Source organism: Pelmatolapia mariae, linkage group LG3_W (assembly GCF_036321145.2).
Source record: "Pelmatolapia mariae isolate MD_Pm_ZW linkage group LG3_W, Pm_UMD_F_2, whole genome shotgun sequence".
Lineage (NCBI taxonomy): Eukaryota > Metazoa > Chordata > Actinopteri > Cichliformes > Cichlidae > Pelmatolapia > Pelmatolapia mariae.
Window position 1 is genome coordinate 69,699,566 of NC_086229.1, and position 15,916 is coordinate 69,715,481.

General features: G+C 41.4%; 1 protein-coding gene across 2 annotated transcripts; it reads right to left on the bottom strand.

Annotated features, from left to right (window-relative positions):
* Nucleotides 1–3,089: 3,089 nt before the first annotated feature.
* Nucleotides 3,090–13,434, bottom strand: LOC134618210 (zinc finger protein 234-like). 2 transcript variants are annotated; one of them, XM_063463485.1, is made up of 4 exons: nucleotides 13,182–13,434; nucleotides 6,630–6,731; nucleotides 4,832–6,184; nucleotides 3,090–4,582 (listed from the first exon to the last, which is right to left on the bottom strand). In XM_063463485.1, the coding sequence occupies exons 2-3, from the start codon at nucleotides 6,645–6,647 to the stop codon at nucleotides 4,856–4,858; spliced, it is 1,347 nt and encodes a 448-aa protein (XP_063319555.1). In that variant the 5' UTR covers nucleotides 6,648–6,731; nucleotides 13,182–13,434; the 3' UTR covers nucleotides 3,090–4,582; nucleotides 4,832–4,855. The 2 variants fall into 2 exon arrangements, with proteins under 2 accessions (XP_063319555.1, XP_063319545.1); XM_063463475.1 differs by having other exon boundaries at nucleotides 3,091–4,585.
* Between the last annotated feature and the right edge of the window lie 2,482 nt (nucleotides 13,435–15,916).

Sequence of the window (15,916 nt, forward strand, 5' to 3'; positions counted from 1 at the left end):
CTGCCATTAATTAATGCTTCAATCTTAAATATGATCAACCTATCTCTAATAATCGGCTATGTACCACAGGCCTTCAAGGTGGCTGTAGTTAAACCTTTGCTCAAAAATCACCTCTAGACCCAGCTGTCTTAGCTAATTATAGGGCAATCTTCAACCTTCCTTTCATATCATAAATCCCTAAAAGAGTAGTTGTCAAACAGCTAACAGATCATCTGCAGAGGAATGGCTTATTTGAAGAGTTTCAGTCAGGTTTCAGAGCTCATCACAGCACAGAAACAGCTTTAGTGAAGGTTACAAATGATCTTCTTATGGCCTCTGTCAGTGGACTCATCTCTGCGCTTGTCCTGCTAGACCTTAGTGCAGCGTTCGATACTGTTGACCATAATATCCTATTAGAGCGATTAGAACATGCTGTAGGTATTACAGGTATTGTGCTGCAGTGGTTTGTATCATATCTATCTAATAGACTCCAATTTGTGCATGTAAATGGAGAGTCCTCTTCACACACTAAGTTCAATTATGGAGTTCCACAGGGTTCAGTGCTAGGACCAATTCTGTTTACATTATACATGCTTCCCCTAGTCAGCATCATTAGAAGACATAGCATACATTTTCACTGCTATTCAGATGACACCCAGCTCTATCTATCTATGAGGCCAGATAACACACACCAATTAGTTAAACTGCAGGAATGTCTTAAAGACATAAACACCTGGATGGCCGCTAACTTTCTGCTTCTTAATTCAGATGAAACTGAGGTTATTGTACTCGGCCCTGAAAATCTTAGAAATATGGACTTTTAATATGGGCTTGTTTTAATATAAAACATCTTGAATATAGATGTTCAATACGTTCTCAATCCTAACTTGTCAAATGTGCGACGCATGGTCAGGCTCCCTCTGCTTCACTTATTGACACGCCGGGTACCCCCCTCGCATCGAGAATTGACGGGCAGGGTCCTCTTAAGCTACGTTCACACTGCAGGTCTTAATGCTGAATTCCGATTTTTTGATCAAATACAATTTTTTTGTCTGCTTGTTCACACTACAAATAAAATGTGACAGCAAACACGCTCTAGTGTGAACCCTCAAAGCAGCCTGTATGCTGAAAAGAAGACATTACACACAACGCGCTCTGTTTAGACCGAGACCAAACAGTATTGTTTGACTGATGGGCCTTTAATATAGACTTGTTTCACTTTTTAAATTGTGTTGACAGGCCATGTAAAACCAGAGTTGTGATAAAAATCAAATGTAATGTTTGGTTTTTTCCTGAATACTATTGTTGTTTATATTTACTGCAGGAAGAAACAGTAAAAAATGTGTTTTATAAGGAAACGCTATAAAGCACTCTCTGCCTATGAGCAAAGACAAAATCAAAACACCCCACCCACTGGTCAAAAAAATGTACCATGTTGACCAATCAAAACATGGCATTTAGTTGTTAAGAAACAGAAGTTGTTAAGAGGAGGAAATTTTAGGAATGACTGCAGTGTTTTGAGATGTGAGAGATTTGCGACGTTTAGCGCAAATCTTGTATAGTTAAGTGTGTAGTGTAGTCAATAGTTTTGTTGTGTGTGTCAGAACAATGAGGTGACTGCTAAATGTTACAGGAGTGAAACATCTCCTGTTGTCAGGCCTGCAGGTATCAGGCTTTTGATGTTCTCCTTTATCTCATAGTGGACAGAAATTATTTTTTGGAGAGGCACAAATAATTTGTGTGGCATCAGATTTGATGCAGAATACCTGATTGTTCTGTAAATAGTTTGAAATGTTTGTTTAAAAAAATCCCTTCGCAGCATTTTTAGGTAAACAGCTGCAGAGAGAGAGAGTTACAAAGTTTCAAAGTGGTGCTCCATGAGAGTCCTGTAGACGAGCAGGGAGTAGAACGCAACTGCAAACCGCTCTTGCAATTAGGGCTGTCACGATTAGTCGACTAGTCACGATTACGTCGACTATCAAAATCGTCGACGACTAATTTAATAGTCGACGTGTCGTTTGAAGCTTTGTAAGATCACAAAAGACGTAGGAATAAGTAGTAGGATTTAAGTGTAATAACGGACTGAAACAGAAGATGGCAGCACTGCATGTACAGGGATTCCAGCTGCTGTTAAACCCCGAAGAAGAAGAAGCTGTATCCCAGAATTCATGGCGCGGCCCTGTTCACTTTCCAACAATGGCGGCAGCTAGTTCGTTTTAATATTACTCTTATTACTCTTTCTGGGGCACAAAATAAACGTTTAACATGTTTTCAGGCGAGAATGTAGCTGTGTAAACTTCAAATATCTGCTCAGTTTATCAAGACACCACATATTTTCAAAATCGCTCCGCATTTTTGGAGACGTCTGTTACCCACCTCGGCTAGCTCGCTAGCCGGGGTTTTAGGCTCACTAGAGCCGGTGAGAACACCGGACTCGGGGCAAATCGTTTTCAAACCCACCGCCGTCTTTCGCTACTCAGGTTAAACGTGATATATAAGTGACTGAGATAACTTAAAAATGTTATTGTTTGGCTTTTTTTCAGTCTTTTATTTGTTCCTGAGTAAATCGGTTTGGCTGAGATTAAAGTTATAGTTTTTACACAGCTGAATTGACGTCAAGCAGACAACTGATTATCAGAAGTGCGAGATGCTCGCGAATATACTCCGGTGTCCTGTTATATTTTAGATAGCAAGGAGCAGACGGCTGAGTTTATCAAACTTCACCGAAACAATCTGCAAATTTCATTAAAAATTAATAAACTATCATCTTGTCTTTATTTTAAGCTGTAAGCTAATGCTAGTTATTTAAGAGCAGATGCGTGCTGGTGCAATAAGCTTTACGTTTTACGTCCAATGGATGCATGATCTGATTAGTCGACTAATTGCAAAAATAATCGGTGACTAGTCGACTATCAAAATAATCGTTTGTGGCAGCCCTACTTGCAATGCAGGAACATCTGCTTTATTGGAATGTGTGAGATGTTAACCACAATGACTCTTAAAAACACTGTCTGAAAACTTCATGCCAACAGCACTTTTTTAAGAAAAATCAAACATATTATCCTTGAAGATCATTTTAGAGTTTTTAATGAGCTGCAGGATCCTTGTTCAGTGTGAGTGGAGAACAGCCAAGACTCCTCCTGTGATAAACCTCCACATGTACCACTGAAAACAGTTAAATTAGTTTGAACCTGAAATCATGGCTCAAACGACTTGTTCTCAGACCATTTCTTTATTTTTCACACCAAACTGTTTAATAGGAAAAACTCTACACAAATAACACAAATATAACTAACACTTTAACATTATCATGATTTCATAATACAAACTTTAAATTAACAAGAAAACAGCTGCAAACATGTGGATCAAAATTCATTAAAAAACAACATGTGGACTTCAAGGACTAAATACACTAAAGTGAAAGGAGGAGCAAAAAATTGAGGTTTAACAGAATTTGAATTAAGTAAAAGTAGTCGCCTGTGATCTTTAAAATGGTCCTGATGTGTGCTGCTGTTTGTAACTTTCAACATTTCTTTGCTGCGAATGTGAATAAGATTGTGGTCTTTGCCTAACTGAATAAAGGTTACACTGACTCACTGCTTCATCTTCTGGTACAAACTGGTATTACATGGAAGTACAGCCCAAAACCAGTTTAGCTTGAGTAAAAAAGTAAAAAAGACATTCCTATAACTTTAATAATACAATAACAAGTACAACTACTAAATACTACTGTGTCCTAAGGGAACAAAAGTTAAAATGTAACAGGGATAACATTTTAGAGAATTCAAATCCCTAAAAGGAAAAAACATAAACTTGATATACATATCTATACATGCAGCTTCCTAAATGTAACATTCAGGATTATTCACTGCAGGTCCAGAAATCAGAGCTACCTCATCAGATCCAAGTGTGACATCAGCTGACACTCTTTACAGGAGATTCCATCTGAAGTTTGTGGAGCCTGATCTCGAGGTTTTTAAGTCTGACCTGAAACCAGAAGAGGATCTTTCTCTCTCTTCAGATTCATTGTGATCCAGTGATTTCAGTCCTGCATGATCAGGCTGATGTTTGCACAGAGCAGATAATGAAGTGAATGTTTTTGCACATTGGTAACAGTGAAACAGTTTATTTACAGCGTGGGATCGTTTGTGTTCGGAGTATGAACTGAGATTCCCGAAGCGCTTGTCACACTGGTCACAGCTGACGTTCACTTCCATGTGTGTACGTTCATGTTTGTTACGATAACCTGATTGTGAGAAGTTTTTGTCACAGTGTCTGCACTTGTATGGTGTCTCTTCTGTGTGGATTCTCTTATGCTTTTTCTTTAAGCTCACGTGCAGAGGTGAAGGATGACCCACACTAGTCACAGATGTGCTTTTTGACCCCACTGTGGAAGAGTTCCTGTATTTTTAATGTACTTGGTGTGTGGAAGCCTCTCCCACATTCTTTGCAGTCGTTCATTTTGCCTCCAGTGTGTCTACGTTGATGTGGTTTTAGGTCCTGTTCATGATTGAAGGTTTTTCCACAAAGGTCAAAGAGAAACTCTTTCCCACCACCACAGTGACGACAGGGTTGAGAAATGGATCCATGTTTCGTCACTCTGCTTCTAAACAAAGACAGTGTGAGTCAGGGAATTCCTTCAATGTTTTTATCCTGAACGTCGCCTGAAATAAAGAGCATCTCTGCCAATGTCCAATTACATTTTACTGTTTACATTACAACACTCAGCTTACTGAGCGAAAATGAGTCTATATTTTTCCAAACAGTTCATTCAGTATAACTCCATAAGTTTACTGATCAGACTTTTTCCAAACAATCTGGTTAAAATTACAAAATAAAGATAAATACATACCTCACAGTAACTGCACTTCTAGAGTTACTTTCTGGTGTGGATCTGTTGGTGTTTTTTCAGCTGATTTGGAGCTTTAAAAGTCTTCTCACACAGGTCACATTTATAAGGTCTCTCCTCAGTGTGGCTAAAAATGTGTTGTTGTAATTGTGCATCTGTTGTAAATGGTTTCCCACACTGATCACAGCAGTAAACATCATTTCCAGTGTGAATCCGCAGGTGAATATTTCGGTATTGTTTGTCGCTGAAACTTTTTCCACAAAAGTCGCAGCTGTACGCCTTAATTCCAGAGTGGGTAACTAGATGCTTCTGTAAGCTGCTATTTTGAGCCAAGGTCTTACCACACAACTCACAGCTGTAAGATTTAACTCCACTGTGGATTAGTTGGTGTTTTTTTAAGGTTTGAGCCTGGGTAAAAGACTTTCCACACAACTCACAGCTGTAAGGTTTAAATCCACTGTGGATGAGTTGGTGTCTTTTTAAGTTTCCAGCCCGGGTAAAAGACTTTCCACACAACTCACAGCTGTAAGGTTTAACTCCACTGTGGATGAATTGGTGTGTTTTTAAGCCTCCAGCCGCGGTAAAAGACTTTCCACACAAGTCACAGGTGTGTGCTTTAACTCCACTGTGGATGAGTTGGTGTTTTTTCAAGTGTCCAACCTGGGTAAAAGACTTTCCACATAAGTCACAGCTATAAGGTTTAACTCCACTGTGGATGAGTTGGTGTTTTTTCAAGTGTCCAGCCTCGGTAAAAGACTTTCCACACAAGTCACAGCTGTAAGGTTTAACTCCACTGTGGATGAGTTGGTGTGTTTTTAAGCCTCCAGCCTGGGTAAAAGACTTTCCACACAATTTACAGCTGTAAGGTTTAACTCCACTGTGGATGAGTTGGTGTTTTTTCAAGTGTCCAGACTGGGTAAAAGACTTTCTACATAAGTCACAGCTGTAAGGTTTAACTCCACTGTGGATGAGTTGGTGTTTTTTCAAGTGTCCAGCCTCGGTAAAAGACTTTCCACACAAGTCACAGCTGTAAGGTTTAACTCCACTGTGGATGAGTTGGTGTTTTTTCAAGTGTCCAGCCTCGGTAAAAGACTTTCCACACAACTCACAGCTGTAAGGTTTAAATCCACTGTGGAGGAGTTTGTGTCTTTTTAGGCTTCCAGCCAGGGTAAAATCCTTCCCACACTCATCACAGCTGTAAGCTTTAACTCCACTGTGGACGAGTTGGTGTGTTTTTAAATGTCCAGTCCGGGTAAAATTCTTCCCACACTCATCACAGCTGTAGGTTTTCTCTCCCTTTCTTCTGTGAGGTTTGTCGGCCTCCTGAGAGCGCTGACTTCTTGCTCCATGTTGGTCCTGCAGTGACAGAGATACAAACAGAGGCAGTGAGTGAAATGTAGTCATGGAACAAACTGAAACTCCCTCCATCAGTGGAATCAAACATGTCAACAAAAACATTGTAGGTGTGTTTCCACCACCTTCTGGTGGCAGTATCACATTACAATGATGTGACACAATGAGAGGTATAATTAAAATGACATTATTGAAGAAATATTGATCAACGAAGGAAATCTTTTGCGAAATTGCAAGTTCAACTGTGATATTGTTCTTTCAATGTGTGCTTATAATATATGATCTTTGTATTTTCTTGTAACTTCTGTGGTTTCTGATTTGAATGTAGATTCTGTATATATGGATGAGCCCAGGATGCAAAAGATAAAGCTGCTGTTAACATGTTTTTAAAAACACACCAGCTGTGCACACAGTTTCAGTAATATTATAACTGTGATATTTTTGTCACCTTTTGTGTTGAACTCATTGATTGTTTCCTCTGTAGTGGCTGAGCTGAGTCCAAATGGATGAAATTGTTCCTCTGTTGCACCACCAGACTCCTGTTGCTCAGCTGGGACACACACACAAAAAAGATATACACACACACGCACATATATATATATATCTATATATATATCTCTCTCTCTATATCTATATATCTATATCTATATATCTATCTCTATATATCTATATCTATCTCTCTATATCTATCTATCTCTCTATATATATATATATATATATATATATATATACATACACACACACACACACACACACACAAGAAGGGACCGGTCCTATCCAACTACCGACCAATAACCTGCCTCAGTACTACATGGAAGCTCCTGTCAGGCATCATATCGGCTAAGATGAACAGGCACATGGGTCAATACATGAGCGGGGCACAGAAAGGGATTGGCAAGAATACCAGAGGCGCAAAACACCAGCTACTGGTAGACAGAACAGTCAGCCGAGACTGCAAGACCAGACTGACCAACCAGTGGCTGAGCTGAGTCCAAATGGATGAAATTGTTCCTCTGTTGCACCACCAGACTCCTGTTGGTCAGCTGGGACACACACACAAAAAAGATATACACACACGCACATCTCTCTCTCTCTCCCTCTCCCTCTCTCTCTCTCGCACTGCATGCTGGGAGTTTGATGGTGGTGAGTTTGGTGTGTTTGAGTGAGAGCGTGTGGTTTTTTCACTGAATGTTTTTTCCCCCATTTTCTCGCTGTGTTTATTGTATGATCGTTTCATAGCGGTTTGTGATTGTGTAGTTTGTTTTTCAGTTTGGCAGGGATGGCGTCCAGTGGGACGCTGTCCCTGTCTTTGAAGCATGGGGTCAGGGTGGTGCCGCAGCCGAGCACCACTGTCGAGCAGGTGTTGTTGGCTGTAGGTGAGCAGGTGGGGCATGGAAACATTTCGTATGCTTCACGTATGAATAAAGCGGTTGTCATTTTCTTGAAAGAGCAGGGGTTTGTCAATCGGCTTATAGAGAGTGGCCTGTATTTGAATGATGAATTTATGCAGGTTTCACCCCTCGCAGTGCCCTCCACTCGGATCACTGTGTCGGGGGTGCCTCCGTTTATTCCCAATGCGGCTTTGGAGCAGGAACTGAAGCGCTTTGGGAGATTTGCCAGTGGCTTCCGGACAGTGAGTCTGGGCTGTAAGGACGCCAAGTTAAAGCATGTTCAGTCCCTTCGGAGGCAAGTGTTCATGTTTTTGGACTCCCCCACGCAGACACTGGATGTCTCCTTCCGTGTCAAACATGAAGAAGGGTTCTACATGGTGTATGCTAGTTCCGGGAATATGAAATGTTTTGAGTGTGGAGATGTGGGTCATAAGAAAATAATGTGTCCTCACAGACAGCTTGCAGCGGGACCTGCTGTGGATGATAGTGGGGAGGGGGTTAGCGGGCAGCAGGCGCTAAACGTGGCTGTGCCTCCGGCGCGGGGTGAGACCGCTGTTGCCCCAGCTGAGGCTGTGCCTCTAGTGCGGGGCGACGCTGCTCTTGTCCCGGCTGAGGCTGTGTTAATAGTGCGGGGCGAAGCCGCTGTTGACCCGGCTGGAGCTGTGCCTCCAGCGCGTGGTGAACCTGCCCTATCTGAAGAGGACGCTGCGCCTTCGGTGCGAGGTGAGGTCGGCGTTTCTCCCGCGGACGCTACGGCTTTGGTGTGGAGTGAGGTGGGTGATTGCATGTCTACAACCAAGCCGAAAGAGAGGGTGGAGGCTGGACCTGCGGTCAGTACAGCGCAGATTGGGGATGAATTGGGGAGCTCTGAGTTGGGTGTAGAGTGTGTTGTTGCCTCGGGGGAGGGAGGGGTGGAGGAGCAGCAGTGCAGGACGCCTGCTGGTTGTTATGGTAACGACGCGAATGACATGGAGTGTGATTCTGACTCTGATAATGTTTCTGTGGCAGACAGTGTGTCTCAGAATGCAGATTTGTATTCTTTGGAGGAAATCGTTGCTTTTCTGGATGACTCCTTTGGTAAAAAGGTGAATGTCAGGGAATATTTCCCTGATGTTGAGAAATTCATTCGGTCAGCTATGACTCTTCAGAAAGTTGTGGGATTGGACTTACTGGATGGTAAAAAGCGTTATCGCCTGAAGAAACATGTTACTGGTCTGAGGAAACAGTTGAAGCGTCTGAATCGATAGAGGCACTGAAGTTTTTACGCTGAAACGTCATGGTCATACAACACTGGGTGTTTCATCTCTGCTGGGTTTTTGTGTTTGCTTTCTTGATGGCTTCCTCTTATGTGCAGGGGTTGAGGGTGGCCTCTTTGAATGTGAATGGGTGCAGGGATGCAAATAAAAGGGCCTTACTAGCTGAGGTGATCAAGCAGAAGAGATTAGATATAGTCTTTCTCCAGGAAACACATACTGACAGTTTAAATGAAATAGACTGTGATCTGTGGTGGGGTGGGCCGCAGTTTCTTAGCCATGGGACAAATTTTAGCGCAGGAGTTGCTATTTTATTTTCTCCTTCTCTAAATGCGAATATTATTTTCAGCATGGAGATGGTAAAGGGCAGAGTCCTTTTGGTGAAGGCTGAAATTGAAGGTTTTATTTTTGTCTTTGTTAATGTCTATGCACCAACCTTAGGGTCTGAGCGTGAGATTTTGTTTAAAACATTAAAAGAAAAATTGAGTGGTGCTGCTCAAGGGGACTGTATTGTGTTGGGTGGGGACTGGAACTGTTGTCTTGACTTTACTTTGGATAGGACTGGGGCGGAGCCGCATCTTCAGTCATCTTCTGCTTTATCGGATGTCCTACGGAAAAATGATTTGGTTGATGAAGCATCCCTCATCCAGGCAGTATACCTGGGTGAAAGTGACTGATGGCAGGATTAGTGCAGCGAGATTAGACAGGTTTTATGTGCCTGTTTCATTTACTGCTCAAATTATTAACTGTCAGTGTTTTCCTGTTGTTTTTACAGATCATCACTTAGTTTTACTGGAGCTGTTTCTATCTACCACCAGCAAATCCAAATCTTTTTGGCGGTTTAATGTAAAATTATTGCATGATCGGATATTCTGTGACAATTTTGGGTTTTTTTGGGATTACTGGAGATCAAGGAAGGGTGATTTTGATTCCCTTACTCAATGGTGGGAGGTAGGAAAGGCCCAGATTCGTGTGTTTTGTCAGCAATATAGTTTTTCTTTTGACGGCCAATATTATGAGAACTGTGCAGGACCTTGAAAAAGAGATAACACGTTTGGAGAATGTCTCTGGCTCACAGTTAGGTCAGCAGAATAATGACTGTCTACATTCTAAAAGGCAGGAGCTTAACCATTTTTTACATGAGAGAGCTAAAGGCGCTTTGGTTCGAACACGTTTCACCAGGCTCCAGGACATGGACGCTCCGACCACATTTTCTGTGGGACTTCCAGATGCAGACGGACAAAATGGTGGTGGCTAACCAACCGGACATAGTGGTGGTAGACAAACAGAAGAAGACGGCTGTAGTGATCGATGTAGCGGTTCCGAATGACAGCAATATCAGGAAGAAGGAACACGAGAAGCTGGAGAAATACCAAGGGCTCAGAGAAGAGCTCGAGAGGATGTGGAGGGTGAAGGTAACGGTGGTCCCCGTGGTAATCGGAGCACTAGGTGCGGTGACTCCCAAGCTAGGCAAGTGGCTCCAGCAGATCCCGGGAACAACATCGGAGATCTCTGTCCAGAAGAGCGCAGTCCTGGGAACAGCTAAGATACTGTGCAGGACCCTCAAGCTCCCAGGCCTCTGGTAGAGGGCCCGAGCTTGAAGGATAAACCGCCCGCAGGGTCGAGATGGGTGTTTTTTTTTTTTTATATATATATGTATACAGTCTGGCTACCAAAATCCATCTCAGCCCTGCCCGTTGGGCTATCATAGGAATGAAAGATATGTCAATGCTTTTGCATTCTTTCACAAATGTAGCTGAGTAATTATGTCATCGGCATCGATGAGCCACTGTCAATATGTGACACATTGAAATTGCGTTTGAATTTGCGCTTGTTTTTTGCTTTCACTTTCACTTTGCGATCGCGCGAACTGTGTGTAGAGAGCGGCAGCACTAATTGGTAAATCACAGATTAATTGCGCACCAATTCCTCTGACATCGTCTTATCAATCGTTAGCTTACTATCAAACATGACAAGTGAAATCTCCTGCAGCAAACTTAAACATGTCATAGAGGTTAATAGAGGTTTTTTCATGAGTCAGATTAAGTGTTTACTGACAATTGACAGTGAGGAGTGGACATCATCATAACTATTCCAATCAATCTTCTCCACACAGACAATCATAAACACACTCAACAGACAATGACAATACAATTACAATACCGATCATTCGCTCGGTCAGCAGGGTGTAGGCAGGTATTTTAGTTCTGCAGAGCCAAACAAGAGAGGTCAGGGTAAGGAAGGGGCAGCCAAAGAAAAGCCTACCACAATACGGAAAAGTTATGACAAAGCAGACAATGAGGGAAAAAGAAAGCGCAGCTTTTTTGGTTTCATGGACAAAAGAATTTATGTGGCTGGAATATGAGGAGCTAAATAACATAATGTTCTGCCGGGTGTGTCGTGAGTTTCCCTCGATTTCTGAGTCGACAAGCGCCTTTGTTAATGGGACCAGTCATTTTAAGAAAGACCCCATCAGAACCCATGAGAAACGCAAGAAATACATTATTGCTCAGTCTGAAGTATCTTTCCTAGAACAAACACCAATTGCAAAAAGCATACTAAAAGTAAACCAAGCATAACAAGAAGTCCTGAAAAATCTGTTTAGAACAGTGTACTATCTTGCAAAGAGTGAACTACCACTGGCAAAATTTAGCAGTCTTTGCAAACTTCAAAAAGCAAATGTCCAAGATCTTGGTTCCACTTGCCTCTTACCCGTGATTTCAGTGGAAATTTTAAATTCAGGATCTGGCACAGACTGATTCATGTTGTACACGTTCATGCAAGTTCATAGAAATTTCTGTTCAATTAGAACCAAATATTTGAGTTGATGGTTGAAATTGTTGTTGTAATTTGTGTTTTAAATATTTTTAGATTGATGTTTTGTTTCCTTTACAAGATTAAAGGAAAGAAAACATCAATCAAAAAATTGTCCTCTTTTTGTTTTTTCATTCGGGCTACTTAAATTTATTTTGGGCTACCAAAAAGTGAAGAGTGCCTGCCCGAAGGGCTACCAGGGATTTTGAAATTTTGCGAGCCCTGTATATGTATATATGACAGCATTGCTGTCCAGCATTGTGCTTATCAAAACTCTTTTTACAAATCCTGCTGGAATACGTCAGGTTACAGCTGCAGTCAAAGCGAGATGGAAATAATTGAACAAGCAAGCGAGCGCTCAGCTTCTCCCAGCATGCTGAGCTAATGATTAGTTGGTGTTTTTCTGCAAACAGTCTCTCACTCTGTCAACGTGTTCACAATAAACTGTGAACACACTTCTCTGATTTAACGGATTTTTGACTTTTACTTCCAGGTGAAGAATCAGCCGTCTTTATTTGCGCTGGAAGAAAATACAATACATATGCATCTGGAGATCATCCTATGAAGTCCTATCCAGTTGTTCAGTGATGACGTGACGAATCCTACTTCAGGGCCTAAAGTAGTCTGCGTTTAATATGGCTTTTGTGTTGTTAACATGTTTAATGTTTCGTATTTTCTTCTATTTAATCTCAAAAAGCTCCTAAAACTGTCAGTGATCACTGTTGACATCCCTCGGCTTTTATTACAGCTAATCATTTATTAAAGCTCATTTTTTAAAACCTTAGGATGTAACTACAGCACAGCCCATGCAGCAGTATATGAATGACTAACCTCGTATTGTGGATGGATTATCTCACTTGTTATCCTGGCTGAAGTTTGGTCCTTTTACAGCATCCTGCCATGCGATTGCTAGCGGTCACGTAGCACATCATTATATACCAGCTAGCCCAACTTCAGTAACCCTACAAACGTCACTGCTGTTTAGTTTTCTGTCTTCATTTATGTTGGAAGTGATAGCAGAGCTGTACGTTTTAATTTGTTTCCAAAACCCCGCAGTCAGGACATGCTATATTGTATTTAGATAGAAGCCAGCTAGCTAACTTCCTGCTAACTTCTAACGCCGTTAAATGTCATAAATACCATTTTCATGGATGCCTGGATGTTAAACTCAATTGTTACACCTGGTGAACTCTGATCATTTTATTAAAGATGAAAGACTTCAGACAGTTTTTCAACTCTTAGTAATGCCACAGTGATCGTTTGATATATGGACCTGCAGCAGAGTTTAAGCCCAGACACGGCTAGTGACGTCAGACCCCCACGCTTGTACCTGTGGTTTTCTGTCCTGGGGGTTGGCTCTTCTCCTGCCCTGCAGACTATTTTTCTGTATGTATTCTTACCCTCTAGCAACCGCCAGATTATAATGTTGCAGACAATCACAAACTCTACAGTCTGTCTAACTCCACTGTATACCAAGCAATCTATTATTCTCAACAGAGATAAAATCAACATAAACTGAACTGAAGTTAGCTCGGTGCTTACCTTTAGATGAGCCCACAAACCGAGAGAAACTCCGTGATGAAGCTGAAAGTCTTAAGAAACAGATCAGGGAGCAGAGACCCACGTGGTTCACGCTGATCTCGGCTACGATCCAGGAGACAAGGGTGTGTAGATCGATGCAGATATCGATCCAAACGTTGGTAGTGGTATATGTTCCTGTAAGTTCACTACTTTACTCCCGTTTCATGAAAAAGCAGCTCTCTCTGCTCGACTCCTCTCCTGCACACACACTTTCTCCGCCCCCTTTTCCTGGCTCTGTGGCGATTTGTTACTGTCCGGTCACGTGACTCAGCTGCATAACGTAACCACGTGGGGTGTAATTTCAAAATTAGCGCCTGTCTCCTTTTCCTAAACTATTTTTTCTTGGCCTCGATGGAAACGTCATCGTGGGAAGGAGATTTGCTAAAGACTCAGGGAAAGACAGGCGCGGTGCTGAGAATTGGAACAGCCTTAGGCTGTATCCCAATTCAGGTTCTGCAGCCTTAACGGTCCACAAGGGCCGCGTACTCAAAGACGGCTAAGGCCGGAAGTGCGAGGCTTGTGAAATAGGATGGTTTCCGTCGCGCTGCCTCGGTTGCCTAGCAACCATGATACCAACCGCTGGAAACGTGTCATACAGCAGTGTTTGACAGAAATGAAGGAGAACATATTTTGTTCATTGTTTGTTTCTACACGAGCTTTGTGTTATTTAATAAGTATCTGAGGCTGAAACCACAGGACTGTAAAACATGATTGTTGGGCTTCATTTCTGTACTGAACAGTCGTTTAAGATTAGATAGTAAATAACAATTATGTTATTCATGAGACTAAAGTCAGTGCAAATATAATATGGCCAATATTATAGTTATTATATCAATCATTATTAGTTATTACAGCAGTGAACTTGAACAATTCACTTTTATTGTCACATCACATGTGCAGGTACACTGGTACAGCACATGTGAGTGAACTCTGTGTCAAATACTGAGCTTAAGTAAAGAAGTTTCAGTTATTTATATTTCCCATCACCTTAAATCTTTACTCAAAGACAAGAATCTTTTACAGTGTATAAATACCTATAGATGTATCATATGTAAGAGACAAATATTGTTCATTTAATTTGTTGGCATTACTAAATTTGGCTCAATGCTTACATATATGTGCAAAAAGAAAATGTATGAGCTATGATAACTGTTTCTGATAGAATGAAGAGTAGACTGATATATTAAATATTCCTTTATTGGGTGAGAAAATCATACGAGCATCATAACTGCTTTAAGTCATACAGAATAGATATCAGAGCCTTAAACAGGCTGACTTCTGCTAAATGGGTCAAACTGGGCAGAAAGTAAACAAACACATAACATCCTTATAGAATATGATGTAACACTATAGATCAACTTACCTCAGAATATATAAAGCATATAAACAATTACAGCAATATGATGCAACAAACACAGCAGTGCTACTAATCCAAAATACTCAAAGCTTCATAGAACTGAAACAAACATTTATTTTTAGCTCCATTCTGCTGCTGATACATACTTTAGGTTTCTGAATATTAAACTTGTTGCTGCCTTTCATAGTGTGTAACTTGAAGGCCCTGAGTACTTTCTCCCACACTGAAAACACTGGAATGATAACATTATTTGAACATTACCTAATAAGACTGATTCAACAATTAGTTATGTTAAACTTTCCAAGCAGTCCTTCACAAACAGGGAACAGTCTGTCTATTCTCTCCATCTGTCAGCTGCTGCTGGCTCTTCCTCCTCCTCTTCCTCACACACTGCTGAGTTTGTCCTGGTGGATCGTCAGGTGTGCAAAGCCTCACAGATGATGTGCAGCAGTGGGTCCCTCAGTCTGTCGTCACTCTGGACACTTGCAGTTGTCACACATGGAAATCAAATGTGTGATAAGCTGCAGGATTCAAACACAAGTGTAACTTATAAACACATGTTCATACTTTTATTCCACAATCAGAGAGAAAGAAACAGAGAGAGAGTGCAGGACAGACAGACAGGTGACAGTCTCAGGTGTATACACTGCTACAAAACAGCACAAGAGAAGGAGGATTTAGTGTTTTTGTTATTATGAGTGCTAAACAAGAAGAGTTCCAAGATGGTACAGTGGACACATGTGTGACTCCTGTGATTAAAGCATCTTTCTTTCAGCTTAACGAGTGAACCGTCACCTCGTTCAAACACACGTTAAAGTCTGTTTGGCTCGACACCACCGAACAGAGGAAGCAATATAACATAGCTAACATTAACAGTGCAGTGAATCCTGCTTGAGCCGTGGTATTCAGGACTGCAAACCGAGCAGCATCACTGACTTTCAGCTTGTTGTGTTTGTGGATATATAACTGACTTTAATTATCCATAAAATCATCACATTCTCTGTAACGTTAAGGTCAACTATATATATATTTAGTAGCAGAGGCTTTAAAACCAAGATACCGCTGAAAGTACAAACATCAGTAATGTCACATAACTTTGCCGAAATGTGGCCAACAGTAATGTTTTAATGATCTTCGTTATTAAACATTCGCACATAAATAAGTGACATTATATTCAGTACTTACTTTTGACAGTTCACTCTTCGGCCGCTCCCTTCTGCCGTATTTTGTGGCAAAATTATACACACCCACCGCCGCGCTATGAATTGTGGGATATATGGGACCACGAAGCGTGCTTGATATTTGGGGAAATCAATGGCACATTTGGAGTACACTTCAA